General features: G+C 39.5%; 2 protein-coding genes across 3 annotated transcripts in view; one reads left to right on the top strand and one right to left on the bottom strand.

Annotated features, from left to right (window-relative positions):
• Positions 1-998, top strand: part of LOC149827785 (glutathione reductase, chloroplastic-like) — a 33,812-nt gene extending 32,814 nt beyond the window's left edge. Inside the window, exon 11 of one of the 2 annotated variants that reach the window (XM_090019629.1) lies at positions 555-998. The gene's annotated coding sequence lies outside the window, so the exon portion shown is untranslated. The remainder of the gene's footprint in view (positions 1-554) is intronic. The other variant, XM_090019630.1, reaches the window with a different exon arrangement.
• A 12,985-nt stretch (positions 999-13,983) lies between these two features.
• Positions 13,984-19,381, bottom strand: LOC149827786 (Sec23/Sec24 protein transport family protein). The gene is made up of 2 exons (XM_090018249.1): positions 18,621-19,381; positions 13,984-15,939 (listed from the first exon to the last, which is right to left on the bottom strand). Exons 1-2 carry the CDS (start codon positions 19,275-19,277, stop codon positions 14,272-14,274), a joined length of 2,325 nt encoding a protein of 774 aa, XP_089874375.1. The 5' UTR covers positions 19,278-19,381; the 3' UTR covers positions 13,984-14,271.
• Between the last annotated feature and the right edge of the window lie 1,219 nt (positions 19,382-20,600).

Below are 20,600 nucleotides of genomic sequence, written 5' to 3' on the forward strand. Positions count from 1 at the left end.
TGCTTCAGTTCTTCAATGTATGAGAACAAACTTGATCCAGTTCAGCATAACTAAGATTTATTAATGTATCAATGACAACAATATGGTAGGATAGTAGGGGATGTCCCAAAGGCAAGAAGTACAAAACTTACCATTTACCACTTTGGTTTGGAAGTCCCATTACAGATCAAGAGGTACCACGTTGATTGTAGCCTTGTTTCGGTGTCTGCAGTATAAAACTCCACTAGTACCCCATCACTGCCCACGACGTGTCTTAGACACAATCTTGCTGCCTCAAGAAATAGAGAGATCTTAAGGATTTCATCCTACTTATTCCCGTCCGTTTGAGGTGACCAGTGGCGTCAATCTTTCATCTGTCCACATCTATCTATCTATTTGAAAAACAGGGTGTTTGGTTAGACTATTCGCATTTCACTCTCATCCCGAGTTTGAAACTGCTTGAAACCCAAAAAGAAGAGTGAGCCACGTCTAAGTTAAGGTTTGAGATGAAAACCTTCTTTCGTTTCTTGATGGCCAACAACTTTCTTCCTTACTGTTATGTCTCTTTTCTACAGGTGGTTCCTAAGTCATGCCTCTGCTTCCCTTCCCCTGATCCTAAAGAGATGTTTTGACTCACAGGTAGAAGAAGGATTGATGCTGCCAACTTCACCTCTCACAATCAGAAATAAGGAAGACCGGACCCTCGAGTCTCTTTTCGCATACAATCAACGTATATATTGGTGGCCTTGATCCTGAACCCTGTTTGTTTTGAAGCATTATAAATTTGGGTGGGAGGTTGGCGACATGAAGGCCTTCATTGATGCAACTTACCACTTCTTCCTTTTAAGTGTAGGTTCATTTGCTCATGATCTTCTCTTCCTGCTCTCATCTATTCGAATCAAGCTTGGTATGGTAGGGTGAATTCTTATTGCACACGTCTGGTTGCATTAAAATCACACCATGTTCCAAATCTTGATTAAATTCTCAAATGCATGTCTGATAAAATTTTTCTTAGTACATATGGTAAGAGAAATATCTCTATAGTCCCATTTTTTCTATAGAGACATATCTCCTAACTCTTCATTTGAAACTTAAAAAAAAAATAATAATAATACTTCACTGAAACTGTCATAGGTAAGGATGTAAAAGTGTCTGACTCAGGTCAGATCTTGTCAGATCTAAGATAATGGGATTTGGACTCGGAATGTTAGAATATATACCTAACCCAAATCTAGTTAGGGTATATGCCCTAATAGATCCATCTTATATGCATCTTGTCAGACGACACTTCTGACTTGGATATGGATTTGGACTCTGATATGAAAATTTTATGACTGAATCGAGTCTGATTAACATGCCGATCTGGTTTTGCTTACTGTGTATGACTAAATGGACTCGGATTCAGTTGGATAACTGACTTGAAACCGAATAATTTACATCCCTATATAGGGACAAAAATGGATCAGATACGGGTCAGGTTGTGCATGATTGGAATCCGAATCTGAATTGTGATCCAAATCAGATCTGATGAGGTAGGGTTGAATCCGGATCCAAAGTAAATATGGTAGTACTAGATCCAGTAAAAAAAGATTACAGACCAGTTCTTTACATCTAAAAATTGCATCCAGATCAGATTTTTATTTCAATATGTATTAGATCGGACTTAAGATACTGATCTGAATCAGGAAATAATGTGATTTAGCAAATTCAAATCCTGACCCAAATGCATAATTGGATCTTACTCACACCCATCTCTTGTCCCCTTTTATATTATTCCTAACAAAAAACTGCACAAAAATGGCATGTCCCGTGTCCTTTGGGCATGTCCATGTGACAATTTGGACTGATTATGGGTACAACTTTTTCTTTTTGGATAGTTAAACAAGGGGATAACCCCATGCGATTCAAACTCGAGACTGCTCAGTTATGATACTCCAACCTAACCATCCAATTATCTCCATGCCCGGGCTGGCGTGCGACAGAACGAGTTCTGAGCCAGGTGGGGTCATGACTGGCTTGTGATGGGGTTGGGATCAGGTATTCAATATCCTCCACCCACACATCCTGTACGGAGGCATGTCCGTACCACCAAAAAGAAGCTTTTGAAGGAGTCCAAATGGCTTAAATGACTCCCCATGGTGGTGTTCCGTACCGCCATAAAAATGAGGGTGAAATGTCACTGATCACCTGATCTCAACCCCTTGTGATGGTAGGCTCTTTTCCAACTTAGATTCTACCGAGATCAATTGGTTTCTTGGAGTTGACGTGCCAGATTCAGTTGGCTTGACTCAACTTAATAGCTAGTTTTAACATGGAGCACAATTCAGCAACTATAGTACCAACAAAGGCAAATGCTCAAAGTAGGCATCAAAGTGCTATGAGGGCCCTCGCTCAGGTACCCTTATATCAATCTTTACTGTTCACATCCGTTCAGATATCATTATAGCCTTCTCTGCTGTGTACATCCATTAAGTCTAGGGCTCGTAAATGAGTAGAAGCCCATGTAAAATCACTCCTAACAAAATCGCCGGGAGGGAGATTTAAAAAAAAAGAAAAAGACGGTTTTCCCAAAATCAGAAAACCGGGAAGGGGTGAGCATAGGCCGAGCTGGGGGGGGGACTGGGCTGTAGCCCCTCCCGAAACAGTTAATTTTTTTTTTTAAAAGCCCAGTCCTAGCCCAGCCCTGATTCCATATGAAATAGATTTTTATCCATTTTTTTAGCCCAATCCTAACCCAGCTCTGACTGCAGCAAATAGTTTGATTTGTCCATATGAAATAGACTTTTATTAATAATTGTAGCCATTTTTTATTTTATCTAAAAAAAAAAAATCGGGGACGCTGCCCCCGAACCCCCGACTACCAAACCAGTTTTTTTTCCTACACCCTTGTTTGCACCCCCCCTCCCCCTCCATATGAATCCTAGCTACACCACTGGGGGTGAGGTTATCCTCACCCACCGTGAGGGCTATAAAAGCCCTCAGATAGCCTCCATCACCATCAATCGAGCTTGAGAGCAAAAAAGAAAAAAATCTAGAGGAGCAGTAAAGGGGAGGAAGGTGTATCGGACAACCAGCGATTCCAAGTGAGGCTCTTTTCTTCTTTTTTTCAATCGAACAGAGGACTGGCAGCCATGGCTGCCGCAGGTTGCACGTGCAGAGAAAAAAAAATTGGTGGAAAAACCCCAATATAGCAGAGAGAGAGAGAGAGAGAGAGAGAGAGAGAGAGAGAGAGAGAGAGAGAGAGAGAGAGAGAGAGAGAGAGACGGCTTCAACGGTCGACCCCTCTGTATTTGAGAAGAAGATGAGAGACGAAAGGGGCAATGCCCCTTCCACCCGTTCTTTTTTTTGTTTATATGGGACCAGACTGGAACCAGGTAAGTTTAAAAAAAAGGGTTCTAGGTCGAACCCATTCAGATAGAGTCGGCTAAGACCGAATCAGTCTAGATCAAACCAGTCTGAACCAAACCAGTTTGGACATACTCAGTTAGAGCAAACCGGTCTGGGTGTGAATTAGACTGAGTCGGGTCTGACTGAGTCTCGATTTTCATTTTGGATCTGGTCTGATTTGGATCAAACTGAATCTAGATCCAGTCTGATCCAGTCAGTCTAGACCGATCCAAATAGACCTGGGTCTGGATCTTGTCTGATTGATCTAGATCCAAAACAAAAGTAGATCTGATTCAGATTAGTACTGGATCCATATTAAAACTAGGTTTGGATCTAGTCTGACAGTTCTGGATTCATATCAAAGCTAGATCAGGATTCAACTCATAACTAGATGGACCAGTTCTGGATCCAGATAAGAAATAGGTCTGGATCCAATCTGACAGTTTTGGATCCAGATCATAAATAGATCTGGATTCAGTTTGTGATTAATTTTTAAATTTTGAGAATAATTATCAAAATAACCAAAGTACCCTTGTGTGTACCCAAGATTCGTTTAGGTAAAATAGACATAACTTTACACTTTGAACTCAAAATTGAGTGAGGTTTAGTGCGTTGGACTTATATCGTAGAAAAAAATCTTTATGTTCTTTGGTTTTGGTCAAATCAGGGGCACAAAAATCAAGGTCGGAAAAATCAACTCGAAAGGAGTATTTTGGTAATTTTGTCAAAATATAAAAAGTTTTATGTATTAATAGGGACATGCCTGTGTGATGATCATATCCTACTGTAAAAGCCTTTTGAAGCTTGATTACGACTAGAGCACAATATTCGTATTTAAGGTAAGCGATATTATAAGCAAATTTAGTTATAAATAAACTATATTGCATTGCATGTTATTGTAATATTGTGAATTAACATAATTAAAAAGATAGATCTTGAGTGTGAATATGATATATATAAAATGACCATGCATGAAATTATGAGATAATTACATACACATGTTAGTCGTGATATGTCATACATATTATAAAGCGATTATTTTATGACAGTATATCTGTGTTATAAATGGTAAATAACATGCATCATAATGAAATTATGATTAAACTTGAGTCTCTCTATTCTATTCATATCATGTGAATGTTTATATTGAGATTAACATGCATAACTGCTTAAATCTCAGAAGTGACGACTTATGAAAATGGCTACCTGGTTCGCGGCTAGAGTGCAACCACCATAGAGAGTGGGCCACTGATGATTTAATAATGTAGGGACTTTACATCATTGCATGCTTAGTATGAGATAAGTGTGAACCCTAATGCCATTATGAGATTGAGAGTGAGATCTGTCGTGATCATTTCACGATATCACTCATGAGAGAATGAGTGAAACGTGAACTTGAAAATATGGTTCAATGCAATGAACTTAAAATATGACTTAGGGTTATATTCACACAGTGTTTGAGACTCTAGACGACCATGGATGGTTGAAAACCATCATAGTTAGGATGTATCATGAACCATGTCGAGATTGAGATTGTGCTTGACCTCCCGGTTAGCTACCGGTGGGGTTTCTTTTTTGTTTCACTGCAGTGTATGGTTCATTGTCTGGTCAACATTTAGAATTGAGGTATTCTACGCGGGTTGCTAAGCCCATAGACGACTATGACCGGTATAACCGACCTATTGTTTTAGCTTGGTTTGAGTGAGTGTTTGAGAGAGTCAAATGGAGGATAATTAAAACATACAAACTTGTGTGATGTGTCAAAAACTAAACTCAGATTAAGGACTCAGAGTCCACTACAGTTATAAGTTAAAGTCTTTATTTACTTATTATTTTTTACTGTATTGTAGACTTACCCCCTATATAATTACAACTATAGGTTCCAAGTACACTAGCATAGAAGGACGTGACCAACTACTTCTACTTCAACAAAGTACTTGGTAGTTTTTATTTTTTTGTCATTAAACATTCATATACTTGTTATTTTCTTATATTATAAATGATAAACTTTGTGAAAGAAAATGAATTATTGAAAAAAAAATTGGCCATGTTTTATTTGTATAAACTATGTATGTTTTCTCTTTGTAAAGTAGTGCCAACCAGACTCAGACTCTCGAAGTCCCAGATCAGGGTATTACAAAATGGTATCAAAGATATATTCACACAAAAAAGTTCATCATTCATAACAAGTTCAATGACATAAAATATGATCTAAGTCTCTGCTCAATAAGAACACATTAGTGATTATGTTGTTTTGTAATTATGAATGGCTAGCAAGCACGATAATCACGAAGACTTTACGGCACAAAACCCTTCTGAGACACTGATTATAGGAAGAGAAGAGTTCGTCGATGTAATGGCGATGACTACTAGAGTCATGACAAGCATGGATCAAATAGTTAGAGAGTTGACACCATGATCCCTGCTGATTTATATCATAATCGGGGACAAAGATATATACAAATAGAACTAGTCCAACACTACTCAGGGGCGACAATCATAACCTTACATGCGACAACCACAACCCTATGGGCAATGGACTCACCAGTCCCATCGTCACAGAGCTTGGTCAATGCGAGGGCGAACAACGAGGGATTGAATGACGACTTAGGGAGGAGTCACAAGAAGAGTATCCCCTAGAGCTAACTTTGTGTCTTGGGGAGGGTCTCGAATGACCAGTGCACAAGAACAACATATGTCTTGAGCTAGCTATGTGGCTGCAATAAGTGCATCCAATCGAGGAGTTTCAAATCTGACCAGAGAGTTTCTTGCTGAAAAAACCAAGAGAGCGACAATTCAGGCCGCAGAGGCAGCATGACATGTGGCACAGGTGAATGAAAGTGGCCCAGGACTAGCTTAGGGACAAGCAACATCAAAAAGTTCATGAGAAGGAGGTGAGGATAAATATCTCACTCTTACTCTCGCCTCACCTACCTACACTCTTGCTTTGCCCCCACACAATATGGGTACTCTTTCTTTGCTTGAGGATCCCACTGTTGATCCTGCATTACCTACTTACACTCTTGCTTTGCTCATATATGACTTGAATGCTCCTCTCATGACTCACCCTCTGCAGATGCGAAGGAGTTTAGGGAGAGAACCAAGCTTCGAATGGATTGAAGAGTGATATGTCATCGCATTTAGAAATGCTTAGCTTTATTTAGTTTAGTTCGGTTATTTCTTGTTTTGCTTTATTATTTTCTTGCTTGCCTAGTAATATTTTTTTATATGTATTGGGATAATTAATGAAATAAAATGATTTTGATTAAATAAGTATCATAATTGCTTGTATGAGATGAAATTTTGTACAGTTATAAATGACTCAAATAATGATAAACCTATTACGTGATGATTTTAATGCAGCATATATTGCTACTCATAGGGGAACATCTTATCTATCTAAGGACATTGTAGCTATCAGATGAGAGATGGGGCAATTTGATGTAGCGACTGAGGATAGAGAGCACCTTGCAGACCATCTTGAAAGGCACCTTTATCATCTCGTACCTCAGGAGGTGCACCAATTCAGAGAGCACCTTCATCGTTTCGTACTCTTGAGAGGCATGCTCCATGCGGTAGTAGAGAAAAGAGTATGGAGATCCCACAAGGATCACCGATGAGAAGCTCATCAGAAGAAAGCACGAGGATACATCCTAAGTATACAACAAACCGCATCCTATACGAGCTCTTGCAAACTACTCAAGCTCAATAAAGTCAACTTCAGACGATTATTTTTGGCATCACCTCTTGGCCTAAAAGGTTTAAGAATATGCAGCCTCCACTTTTTGACAACATTCCTGATGGCGTCACAACAGAGAATTGGCTCATGCAAGTAGAAAAAACCTTAGATGTCATTCAATGTCCAAAGGAACAGAGGGTATGAAAAACAATGTTAAATTTGACCAGCGATGCAGAATACTAGTGAAAGACTATTCGAGACACCTTAAAGCAGGACACCTATTTGCCTTGGTCTACCTTTGTGAGAAAGTTTTATAGGCAATTCTTTCTGAAGTGTCAGAGGGTGAAGAAGGAGGAAGAATTTAGGAAGCTGAAACAAGGTGATATGATGGTAGCCTAGTATACAACCTGATTTAACTCTCTTTCCCGTTTCGTCAAGTCCTTGGTGGCAAATAAGAAAGAGAAGTGCAGACGATTTGAGAGGGGCTTGTGACCCGAAATTTTTAAGTTAATAGGGCCACAACAAATAAAGAAAAACATTCGGATCGTGATCTACGCCTCAAGGTATGAATTTTGGGAGTTGACGACGAAGAAGAAGCTCCAAAAGAAGGAAAAACCTAAAATTGAAGAGAAAGTCAAACACACCGATGGTAATATGGCAGAGTCCTCTCAAAGAAAGTTCCAGTATAAAGGAAAGTTTCAGCAAGAGCACAAGAGGTACTACGAAGGTCAAACCCAAGGTAAGCAAGTCAAGAATGCAGGAGGCCAACAAGCTAAAAGACAGAAGATACAAAAGTAAGCCCAATCAGGCAGTTTGTACAGAACTTGTGGTCTTCAGAGATACGAAGGGAAGTGTGACCTAAGGAATGTCAGGTGCTTCAACTGCCAGCAAATGGGTCACTATGTCAACGACTGTCCATAACCTAATCGGAGAAACAATATAGCCCTGAACCAGAAGCTCATAGTACCAGGTCGTGCTTACGGGACTGCTTTTTAAGAAGCCTTTGCCAGCTTGAGGAGGTTGAAGGTACACTCCTTGTTTATAGTATTCTAGCACATATGTTCTTTGACTCTAGAGCTACACATAGTTTCACCACCTTAACCTTTGAGAAATGATTGTCAGTTACACCTTCACGATTGATTATTTTTTACTTGATAGAAACACCCATAGGCGAGTCCACCGTAGTGAAAACTGTGTACAATAATTGTATAGTAGAAATAGAGAACCATGAGTTGCCTCTGAACTTGTTGCAACTCAATTTTAAGGATATTGATGTTGTCCTTGGTATGCATTGGTTGTCGGACGACCATGCCACTATTGATTGTAGAAAGAAGTATATCAGTTTTCAAAACCCCCAGACTCCAACTTTCACATATCTGGGTGTTAGGAAACTATCCAGGCTAACGATCATATCATGCTTGAAAGCCAATAAATATATTCAAGAAGGATGCATTTGATTTCTGGCCTACATGAAGACTGACGGGAGAGAGGACCTCACCATATCAGATGTGGACATAGTTCGAGAGTATGCCGATGTTTTTTTGAAGGAACTACTAGGTCTTCTTCCTGATTGGGAGATTGAGTTTCAGATTGATCTTGTTTCGGGAATAACATCAATTTCAAAGGCTCCTTATCAGATGAGACCTACAAAACTTGAGGAACTGAATGAGCAACTGTAAGAATTATTGGAGAAAGGTTTTATACGATCATCAGTATTTCCTTGGGGTGCTCCAATTCTGTTCGTCAAGAAGGATGAATCACTGCAAAAGTGTATAGATTATCGATAATTGAACGCAGTGACTATCAAGAATAAATATTCATTACTGTGGATTGATAACTTGTTCAATTAACTTCAAGGAGCTGCATGTTTCTCGAAGTTGGATCTAAGATTGAGCTACCATCAACTGCAAATTGAGGAAGAAGATGTGGCAAAGATGACTTTTAGATCAAGATACGACCATTATGAATTTTTGGTCATGCCTTTCAGTTTGACTAATGCTCCAACAACCTTCATAGATTTGATGAACAAAGTTTTTATACTATATCTAGATAAGTTTGTGGTAGTATTTATTGATGACATCCTTATTTATTCAACCACGAGGAATCAACATGAGGAACACCTGAGGATTGTTCTGTAGACACTCAAGGAACATCAACTCTATGCCAAATTTTTAAAGTGTGTATTTTGGTTGGAGGAGGTGTCTTTCCTTGGTCATATTGTATCTAAAGAAGGAATTATGGTAGACCCTACAAAGATTGAAGCAGTCGCCAATTAGGCTAGACCCAAGAATCCTACAGAGATTCATAGTTTCTTGGGATAGGTTGGGTACTACCGACGATTCATGAAAGAATTTTCTATGTTGGCAGCTCCAATGACAAAACTCACTAAGAAAGATGTAAAATTTGAGTGAAATGATGTGTGAGCGAAGTTTTCAGAATATAAAGAAGAGTTTTAGCACTGCTTCAGTTTTGGTCATACCTTCTTGATCTGAAAGCTTCACTATTTACAGTGATGCTTTTGATAAGAGATTGAATTACGTTATGATGCAGTATGGTAAGATGATAGCTTATGCATCTCGCCAACTGAAAGCGCATGAAGTTAACTATCCAACGCATGACTTGGAGCTAACAACAGTTGTATTCACCCTTAAGATATGAAGACACTACCTACACGATAAACAATTTAAAGTTTTTACTAACCATTAAAGCCTTAAATACTTGTTTTTGCAGAGAGACTTGAACTTGAGGCCGAGAAGATGACTTGAATTCTTAAAAGAATAGCTGAATTATCACCCGAGAAAGGCGAACGTAGTCGCTAACACTCTTAGCATAAAGTCAGGAGTATTGACCAGTCTCGCAGATTGAGATTTATTTTCTTCAATCGTATATCAAAAAGCAGAAGATCGATGTTTATCAGGTCGGTTATTGTTTATGCAAACCATGTTAAGGTCAGAATTGTGGGAGCAAATTAAGGAAAAACAACCCTTGGATCTGGAGTTGACCCAAATTAGAAAAAAAAATCTAAAAGTAAGGAGTTAGACTTCAAAGTTGATGATCAGTGACTTCTCAGATTTTGTCATAGAGTGTGCATTCCTAAGGATGATCAGCTCAGGAATCAGTTGTTAGACGAGGCACACCACTCTAGATATTCTATCCACCCTTGCAATACCAAAATGTATTGAGATCTTAAAGATACGTTTTGATAGAGCAAAATAAAGAGAGACATTACTGAGTTTGTAAGCAAGTGTCTGGTGTGCCAGTAAGTGAAGATTGAGCACCAACGACCTGAAGGACTACTACAACTACTTCCCATACCTGAATGAAAATGAACAGAGGTTACTATGAAATTCATCTCAGGACTTTTAAAGACCAAGAATGAGATGAATTCAGAACTAAGTCAACTCACTTCTTGGCCTATAAGAAGACCTATACTTGTGACCAGTTGGCCTAACTTTTCATCAGAAAAATAGTCAAACTTCATGGAGTACCCAATTCAATTGTTTCAGATAGAAACTCTAAGTTTACGTCGCGATTCTGACAGAGTTTTCAAGAAGCAATGGGGACACAATTAAAAAATGAGCACGACATTTTACCCTCAGACAGACAGATAGTCAGAGCGAATCATCCAGACCCTGGAAGACATGTTGCAAACATATACCTTATAGTATAGTGACTCATGGAATGACATCCTACCTCTAATGAAGTTTTTCTACAATAATAGCATTCAAGCAAGCATAGGCATGACTCCATTTGAGGCATTGTATGATCGATGGTGTTGAACCTTCTTGGTGCAAAAAGATTGCCTGAATTTGGCCTTAAGAATAGAGGATTGATAGCCATGGTTGCCGGTGGGTTGTAGGTGCAGAGAGAAGAAAAAATGGGGGGGGGGGGAACCCCAATATAGCACACACACACACACACACACACAGAGAGAGAGAGAGAGAGAGATAGAGAGAGAGAGAGAGAGAGAGAGAGAGAGAGGGGGGGTCAGCCGATCGGCACCAGTGGCTGGCCCCTCAACAATAAAGAGAAAGAGAGAGAGGGTCGGCTCCAGCGGCCGACCCAGAAGAGGAGAGATGGAAGGGGTGATACCCCTTTCACCTGTTCTTTTTCTTTGTTTATATGGGACCAGACTGGGTCGGTCTGGGTGCGACCCGGACCGAACTAGGTAAGTTTAAAAAAATGGTTTTGGGTCAAACCGGTTCAGATCGAGTCAGCTCAAACTGAATTGGTCTGGACCGAACCGGTCTGAACTGAACCAGTTTGAACAACCTCAATCATAGCGAATCAGTCTTGTTGTGAACCAGACTATGTCAAGTCTGACTAAGTATCAGTTCTTAGTTTGAATCTGGTCTGATCTGGATCAGACCAAATCTGGATCGGACCAAATATATATCCAATCTGATCGAGTCAGTTTGGATAAATCCAAATAGAACTGGATCTAGATAGATCTGTGTATGGATCTTGTCTGATTGATTTGAATCCCGAACAGAACTAGATCTGGTTTAGATCAGTACTAGATCTAGATCAAAACTGGATCTGGATCCAGTTTGATAATTCTAGATCCAAATCAGAGTTGGATCAAGATCCAACTCATAACTAGATGGACCAGTTTTGAATCCATATAAGAAATGGGTCTAGATATAATATGGCAGTTTTGGATCCAGATCATAAATAGATATGGATTCAGTTTATGATTAATTTTCATTTTTTGAGAATAATTATCGAAATGACCAAAGTACCCTTGTGTGTACCCAATATTTGTTTAGGTAAAATAGACAACTTTGCACAGTGAACTCAGAATTCAGTGAGGTTTGGTGCATTGAACTCATAGCGTAGAAGAAAATCTTTGTGTTCTCTGGATTTGGTCAAATCAGGGGCACAAAAATTGAGGTCTAATGAGTCAACTCAAGAGGAGTATTTTGGTAATTTTGTTAAAATATAAAAAGTTATGTATATTAATATGAATATGTTTGTGTGATGATCATATCTTACTTTAAGAGCCTTTTGAGACTTGATTGCGACTAGAGCACAACATTCGTATTCGAGGTAAGAGATATTATAAGTAATTTTAGTTGTAAATAAACCATATTGCATTGCATCTTATTGTAATATTGTGAATTAAAATAATTAGAAAGATAACTCTTGAGTGTGAACATGATATGCATAAAATGACCATGCATAAAATTATGAGATAATTATATACACATGTTAGTTGTGATATATCATGCATATTAGAAAGAGGTTATTTTATGATAATATATATGTGTTATAAATTACAAATAACATGCATCATGATGAAATTGTGATTAGACTTGAGTCTCTTTATTCTATTAATGTCATATGAATATTTATATTGAGATTAACATATATAGCTCCTTAAATCTCAAAAGTGACATCATGTGAAAAGGACTACTTGGTTCGCGGTTAAAGTGCAACCACCGTGGAGAGTGGACTGCCGGTGATTTAATGATGTAAGAACTCTATATCGTTGCGTACTTATTATGAGATAAGTGTGGACCCTAATGTCATTATAAGATTGAGAGTGAGATCTATCATGATCATTTCACGATATCACTCATAAAAAAATGAGTGAAACACGAGCTTGAGAATATGGTTTAATGCGATGAACTTAAAATATGACTTAGAGTTATATTCACACAATGTTTGAGACTCTAGACGACCATGGATGGTTGAAAACCATCATGGTTAGGATGTAGCGTGAACCATGTCGAGATTGAGATTGAGACTGACTTCCCGACTAACTACCGGTAGGGTTTCCTTTTTGTTTCACTGCAGTGCCTGATGGTTCGAGGATCACTGGAAGTGTATGGTTCATTGTCTGACCAATATATAGAATTTGAGTGTTCTACGCGAGGTGTTACGCCTATAGACGGCTATGACTGGTATAACCAACCTAGTGTTTTAGTTTGGTTTGAGTGAGCGTTTGAGAAAGTCAAATGATGGATAATTAAAATATACAAACTTGTGTAGTGTGTCGAAAATTAAACTCAGACTAGAGACTTAGAGTCCACTACAGTTGTAAGTTAAAGTATTTATTTATTTATAATTAATTTTTACTGTGTTGTAGACTCACCCTCTATATAATTACAATTGTAGGTTCCAGTAATACTAGCACAAGCAGGACGTGACTGACTACTTCTATTTCAACAATGTACTTGATAGTTTTTATTTTCTTGTCATTGAACATTCATGTACTTGTTATTTTCTTATATTATAAATGATAAACCGTGCAAGAAAATAAATTATTGAAAAAAGAATAAAAAAAATTGTTATGTTTTCTCCTTGTGAACTCTATCTGTTTTGCCTCTGGAAAGTAATACCAAGTGGACTCAAACTCTCGAGGTCCTAGATCGGGGTGTTACAACCGAACATTCATTTGTCACTGAAAGGTGATCGAGCTCAACTTAAAGCTAGAGAGGATGGTTCATGTAAAAATGGTACATGTATTTTAAAGAGTGAAACCAATAAGATTTGGACCTTGAACCTACACTTTAAGAGCCATCTTCAGCCCAATCCAGCTGTATCATGTTAAGTTCATACGTCACCACTAAAACCTATATATTTTTATCTACCCGAGCTCATCTGAGCTGAACACCCTTTGTTCATGGCCAACTCGTTCAAGTTAAATGTGCTACTCATCACTCGATTCGCTAACTAAATTCATGACGAGCTGAACAGACCGAGCCATGAGCTGCCAGTTCATTTCCTGGCCCTACCTGGTGTAGAATCATTTTTGGGTCCTTTAGTGATAAAATTATTCATCTCATGCCCTTTAAAAATGAATCATTAAGAAATATTGACAAGACAGAAGAGGAAAGATCTGTGTGTGTGGCTTTAGCTAACAACATTTTGAATTATTGAAACCAAATAAATGACGATCAATCCACCAGATACCTCACCTAGAGCCCACTCCATTAAGAGCATCCAAAAGATATAAAGAATATTGTTGAAACGCATCATTAACAAGAAATCACTGCCTCTAGTCACTAACTTTTTCACATAGAGAAAAATTGCTGGCCATGAAAACATTGAGACGAATTTTTGACATACATAATCTTGTACATGCTTCAACTAGAGCACCCGGCTGTATATTCCATGACTTGATTTCAGCTTCTAATGAGCCTTTGTAGATCAAAGATTATAAAAATAAGAACAAAATTGGAGACCCCTCATTCTACACTCCTTCACAGTGACTATTTTCATCACAATTCAACAGCCAACTTCTGCAAATGATCTATGAAAACTTGAAGACTCACGTCATCTGTGAATATAACCTCAGAACTATTACTGGCATGCAATGTATCATGTGTAACTGAAGGGTTCAGCTTGGCAAGCAGAAATCTGGCTTGGCTCCCATGTTGATCACATTTTATGAGCTTCGGGACTGGTATCCTATCAGCCAGCAGCGCCTCTGCATCCTGCACTGGTGCCTCCAATAGCTTCTTCAAATTCTCATGGTTTGGATCTCTATGGTACCCGAGCTTCCGCCACTGAGCAATCTGAGACCCACAGTGGATCACCACATAAAAGAATGAGTCAAAGAGCAGGATGCAATCTAGTGAGATCGAGCTAACATCCAAAATAACTGGCACAGGGGGACCATCAAATGAGTACCGGAAAAGCGTTGGCTGGATCATGATCAGAGATCCAACCACTCCTTCCCGGTTAAGCATTAGTCGGAAAAATGCAGTCTCATCAGGGCTGCTGTTGAACACATCTATGAACTGTGATCTTCGGAAATAATACATGAACTGTGGGTAAAGCGAGAAGTTCGATGAGAGACGAAAAGATGTAGGATCTTCCTTTACATAATCGCCAAACTTAGCTGCAAAGCGGACAAGCATCTTATCAAGCCATCGGATAACATCATCAGTTTGATGATGTCCTCTCTCTATTTTGTCAATAGCAAGTCTTGCCATAACAGCTGCTGCTGCTTCCTGATCAAAACTAGCTGCGATCTCTGGAGATCGAGAACTCTCAGCCCATCTTCTGGCAGCTGTAGTCACCCGTAGCCGCACCCCCCCATCACCATGCCGGTAACGGGTCATGAATTGAATAAAAAACACAGGACCTGACTGAGATTTCTGTTCATCACCCACCTCAAAAAAGAATGCGGTGCACGTCTTGCTGGTGAGAGTGCCCAACTTCCAGGAGCTGGTGCCACCGAACCCAACCTCATTATCACTCACAGAACTATTCTTTCTCCGAAGTGATGCACAAGGTCCAAGAGCACCACAGATCTTCACCTCCTTTCCTGTCACTATGTCAATTGTTGCATCAAAGTTCATCTTTAGGTCGCCATGGTCATCCAGCTGAAAGATATGCTTCAAACATTTCTTGAACTGATCAGATGCAAATGCTTCAGCAAGAACCATCAAGCCTCCTGAACTCTCCACAGCTGCTTGGAGCTCTGCAGCACCAACCTGATCCAGAGAGCATGCAAAAACATCCAGAACTATAGATGCATCACACAGTCTCTGTGACAACCGTTTGTAGAAGTCGCAGGACTTCTTGTAGTGGGGGGCCCGGTCCTTGAGTAAATCGCGGTGGGTGCGGATCATTTGACTAAGGTTTGTCTCAACTACCATCCCAGGACCCAGAGTTGCAGGGCCAGATAGAAAAACCATTATTCTTGAGCCTATGTTTGGCAAGCTTGCTTCAACAAGCCCTGTTGCAACAAATATAGCAGCACCAGTAGACCTCAGGGACCGGTGGCCAGGGGGAGGTGGAGGTAATGGGATGAGTTCTTCAATTGCAGCAGTGAAACTGAACTCACACTCAGATATAGGCAAAAGAAAATTGAGTGCCTGTGCAGATGCCTTGCCGAATTTCCGGTGTTGCAAATGAGGCATACCTAGAAACTGCTGAACCTGTGAACAATATAGCACGTGATTTTCAGTTGCAGAAATCATTACAGAGCAAGAACAAATAATTGAATTCAGTGTAGATTTCTGTCCATCTGAACCAGCCACGAACATATTATTCTGCACACGAATGTCAGGCACCCTATAGCCATAGACCTGCATACTGTGGAGTGTAATCAGGACATCTCCCTCTCTCTCTCTTCCTTTTTTAGTAGACACTATAGAGGTACATATAGAAGGAAGGTATTATAGTTAACTGGGAAAGCCAGAGAGAGAGAGAGAGAGAGAGAGAGAGAGAGAGAGAGAGAGAGAGAGAGAGAGAGAGAGAGAGTTGACAACAACAAATAGAAACAAATAGAAAAAAAAATAACACAAAAGAATTACTAGCACCTTGCTTACACATTCTAACCAATTTATCAAAAACCATGTGTCTTATCCTTATGTGTAAAATATATGGATTAGAATCATGTGCCTAAAAGAAGAATCACATGCATGAGTTATAGAAGAAAATCACAAGACTAAAGATCCAGTGTAAAACAATTCAGCCATGATAAAATTGTCAACATGGAAGACTTCATCTTGATCTAGTTTCCTGACAAAATAGGCACTGAGGACTTGAACCTCAAGAATGTGGTCATTCCTAGAAAAATAGAGATCAGCCAGATCTAGCACCCAACATAAGTCAACCCTTGCTAGGCTAGGCATGTCAAGTACATTTTTCAACAACAGATTCACTCTGTGCCTCCAGTATATGCACGGACATCAAGAACTTCCCCAGCAAAGATCATTTTGATACAATAAATCATCATACAGCAATGCTATAAGTTTGTCAATTTATTGTCACATGCAAATGAGATAATCCACTACAAATATAAGTACAGTGTTCAATAACTCTGTCTTGATAGAAAATGAGTAACTTTTTGTGCCTTCAACATATGTACAAATATCAAGAACTGAAACTAGTTTTCTCACAACTCATAACATAACAGTTCTCTGAAGTGTGCCAATTGTTGTCACATGCAACCAAAACAACTCACCACCACGTAAGCAGGTCCTATCTTCTACACTTCCTACAAAAAGCCACTAGCATATCCTTGTTATTTTTCTTTGGGCAATTTTTCCCATGGATTATCATGTTATTCCACATCACATTGTAATGTTTTGATATTAAAAGCTTTCTTTTTATCCCAAGCCCAAGGCTTCTTCACAGGGTTAAAGAATCTATTAAGAGAATAAAGTACCACAACCATGCAAAATTTGGACTTTGGTTGCAAAATCACCCACCTTCCCGACTGCTGCAAAAGGGTGAGCAAGGTCCTTAATCCCAAAATCAATGTCATTCATGATTGTGAGGATTCATGGTTAGTTAACAAGTGACTCTTGAAAGCAGATCCTATAGCACTTTCATCAGTCATTACTTTATTGTTCTGACTTCTGGTAAGTCTGAAGTGGCCATTTGTACCTTCAGAAATTTCTAATGATTTCTCATCAATATCATTTGGACCATGACTAGACTGCTACTGGAGACTCTTAAAGTTCAGAGTTCCCTGGATCAAAGTACAAGTCACGGTAAGAATCTTTTACCATTTCTAGAGAGGATCTCCTCTTCTACAAATAGAGTTCCTGTTCTCTAATGCTTCGTCTTCTCCTTTCTTTTCCTTCTGCATGCCTATGTAGATGAAATAGACTAGCATCATTCTATATACAATTGAAATTTTTGATTCAGGAAGAGACTTTGACCAACTACCATCAGTTAAATCCTGTCCCTTCTGAATTACTAAAGAAACTGAAGAAAATATATGGACAGGCTAGGCAGAAAGCATCCAAAACAAGGTTTAAAGAAACCTTGCAGGAGGAGAAAGTAGATTAGGAAGGCAGAGGAGATGGGAACAAATTAATGAGAAGGTTGATGTCAGTGAAAGGACCACCGAGAACATTAGTCAAACTTAAAACGCTGTCCTGGATAAAGAACAATAATCAAGAACCAGAGTGTCATATTTGTTTTTAATACAATCCAACTCCGAGGAATATAAGAATTTGAACAAGGTGGTAAGATTCTTGAATCCTCAAGAAAAATAGAAAGTTTCATGAGATGTGGCACATTGAGTGTGTCAAAGTCGATCAAACGTACTAGCCTTAATTATCAGAGGAGTCTATCTTGAACAAGTCTTGTAAATGCTCTGAAACTCCAAATCCTTTGAATTTTGCATAATATTTCTACCATGCAAAACATACATGAAGAAAAACTCTTAGCATATCGTACTCTTCAAAAGCAAGTTTGTCCATTACTCATATTACATTAGAACACCAATTTATATTGCCAAGTAAGCATCGTTCAAATACCTCTACCAGAATAACATAATATCAAATCCATCAATCATAAAATTCAAACTACCCATCAACTCCATGTAAAACTAGAGCAACAAACTAAAGTTTCCTCCACTATTCACAGATAACCAATTCAGATCAATATTTCAAGCTTTCAAAGATAGTCAATAGCTCTTCTTGAAAACCATCAATTCAATTCAAGTGGATAATTCGAACAACATTCTTCTAGTGTACTTCCTAATATCCAATCTATTAGCTTTGAAAGCATTCAAACTAATCCAGAAACAAGAAGCGAACATCAACTCACACTCCAAAGCATTCAAAGAACACTAATTGATTCAGAAAAACCCAAAAATCACCTGATCTGAGGACAACTCCCGCTCGCCATGGAACACAACCACCCTCGAGCAATCGACGTCCCCAAGATCATGAACGTGCACCATCGACCCAAAACTAACCAATCCCACCAAACAATTATCCGGCAACTGAGTTACCACATGCAATATCTCCCTCTTCAAAACCTGAAATTCCTCCTCTGCGGTCGCCGTGTCCACAACGAACACGAAAGCAGGCCCTCCGCACCTCGAACTAAACTCGTTGCCCGCGTACAGAGAGGAGAACGAAGACGAGGAAGATGGAAACTGCCCAGTACTCCAATTGGGCCTTCCCCGATTGAGCCGATACTCGATCGTGCTGTACGTGGGGAAGAGCTCAGCCGGGAGATTGTTCTCGCTGATGCCGGTGTACGAACCGGGGAATGGGTTCTTCTGGTAGCAGAAGGGGCAATCCCAAAGGCGGGTCTGGTAGTCCACCCGTGCGTAAGGGTTCAGCGCGGCGCTGCACCGCTTGCAGACTAGGGGCTCGTAGGAGAGGATGGGCAAATCGGCTATCTCCAATAACGGCGTGTGCATGATGCTCAGAGGGATAACCAGAGAGGCCGCCTCCCCCTTCGTCTTTGGCCATGAGTTCCACGACCAACGCAGGCCCTCGACGGCCTCGAGCTCGATAAAATCCATCGGAGACCAACAGAAAAAACTCGGCTTTGTGATCCTACATCAAACTCCTGAGATAAGTATCACGAATTCTTGAAGAAGGAGAGATGGGTGGGATGTGGGGTTTAGGGAGACGGGTAGAGAGAGAAAGAAATGGAATGAGGGGATGAGAGAGAAAGGAAGAAAGGGTGGGTGTGTGGAGGGAGGAATATGGTGGGAAGCATGCGGAGTCATGGGATGGGGGAAGAATCATGCTTCTTTGTGTAAGAAGGGGAAGGTGGTGGAAAAAAGACTTTAGCAGTTGTTTTGTACTGCACAAGGCCAAAGTGGTGTCGATACTTGGGCTGAGTAAGCGGGGCACTTGTGTCAAAACTTGGTTTGTTGTGCTGTCTCTTTGATACACAAAAAGAGTTGGTGGAGACGCCAACGTTGCTTCGATACAGTCTTTGGTTGGATATCTAATTGATCCAATTCAGTTCTTCTGGTTTTGGTGAGCTCCTGTAAGGTCTAGGTCTGGTTATCAAATTGGTAAGGAACTGTTGAAAGGCTTTCAGACTAAAATATGATGAACAGCAAATCTGATGAATAGTATAAAGGAAACACTTGAATTGTTTTTACATGTAAATCTAGATTTAACAAGAGTAGAGAAGTGACAGGATTATGAGTTTCTGACTCTTTGAATTTTGATGATTCCATCATGTTAAAGTAAAATACACAAACCACACAATCACAAAGACAAGATTTAACGTGGTTAGATCTATATGGTACTCTCTCTGTCTCCACACATATTTTTTGGGAGAGAGGTTACATGATTTTCCTAGAAGGGTTTATCTCTTCTGGATTGTTCAAACTACATTTCATACATATATGGGACTCTACATTAACCTGATCTTGTAGAGTTCCATCTTGAACAACTTCCTGATCTACATCAGATGGACGGCTGGGGAGTGTTCTACACAACGTGATTTGCTGAAAGATTTCAACTTGAGTTAACTCCTTGATTTGGCTTAGGGCTCTTTTGAGCTGGTCGACCCCTATGATTAGAGTCATTGATTTCCTGTTCTTGATCCATCTTTTGTTTATCTTTAATTAAGCTTTCCATAATCTGGGTCACCGACTGGATCTGATGAACCTACTGGATCTGTTTCACTAATACATCAGAAGAGGAATCTGGTCATATTTGATGCAATGAGAATGGCCTTTGTTATAGCTGGATCCAAATACTCAATAGAGACATTTTTATATCCCTACTTGGTGCAAATGCTGGTATTGGTGCGAATTGGCCGATTCTGATCGTATAGGGCAAAAATTGGTATGCTACAAGACTGATTCAACTTTTTTTTTTAA

Source organism: Nuphar pumila, chromosome 10 (assembly GCF_984573655.1).
Source record: "Nuphar pumila chromosome 10, dmNupPumi1.hap1.1, whole genome shotgun sequence".
In the NCBI taxonomy this organism is placed as follows: domain Eukaryota; kingdom Viridiplantae; phylum Streptophyta; class Magnoliopsida; order Nymphaeales; family Nymphaeaceae; genus Nuphar; species Nuphar pumila.

Coding starts and splice junctions, on each gene's coding strand:
- LOC149827786 (XM_090018249.1), bottom strand. CDS start 19,277: ATGGATTTTATCGAGCTCGAGGCCGTCGAGGGCCTGCGTTGGTCGTGG. Junction 15,940..18,620: donor GGGAGTTGTCCTCAGATCAG/GTGATTTTTGGG, acceptor TATTGTTCACAG/GTTCAGCAGTTTCTAGGTAT.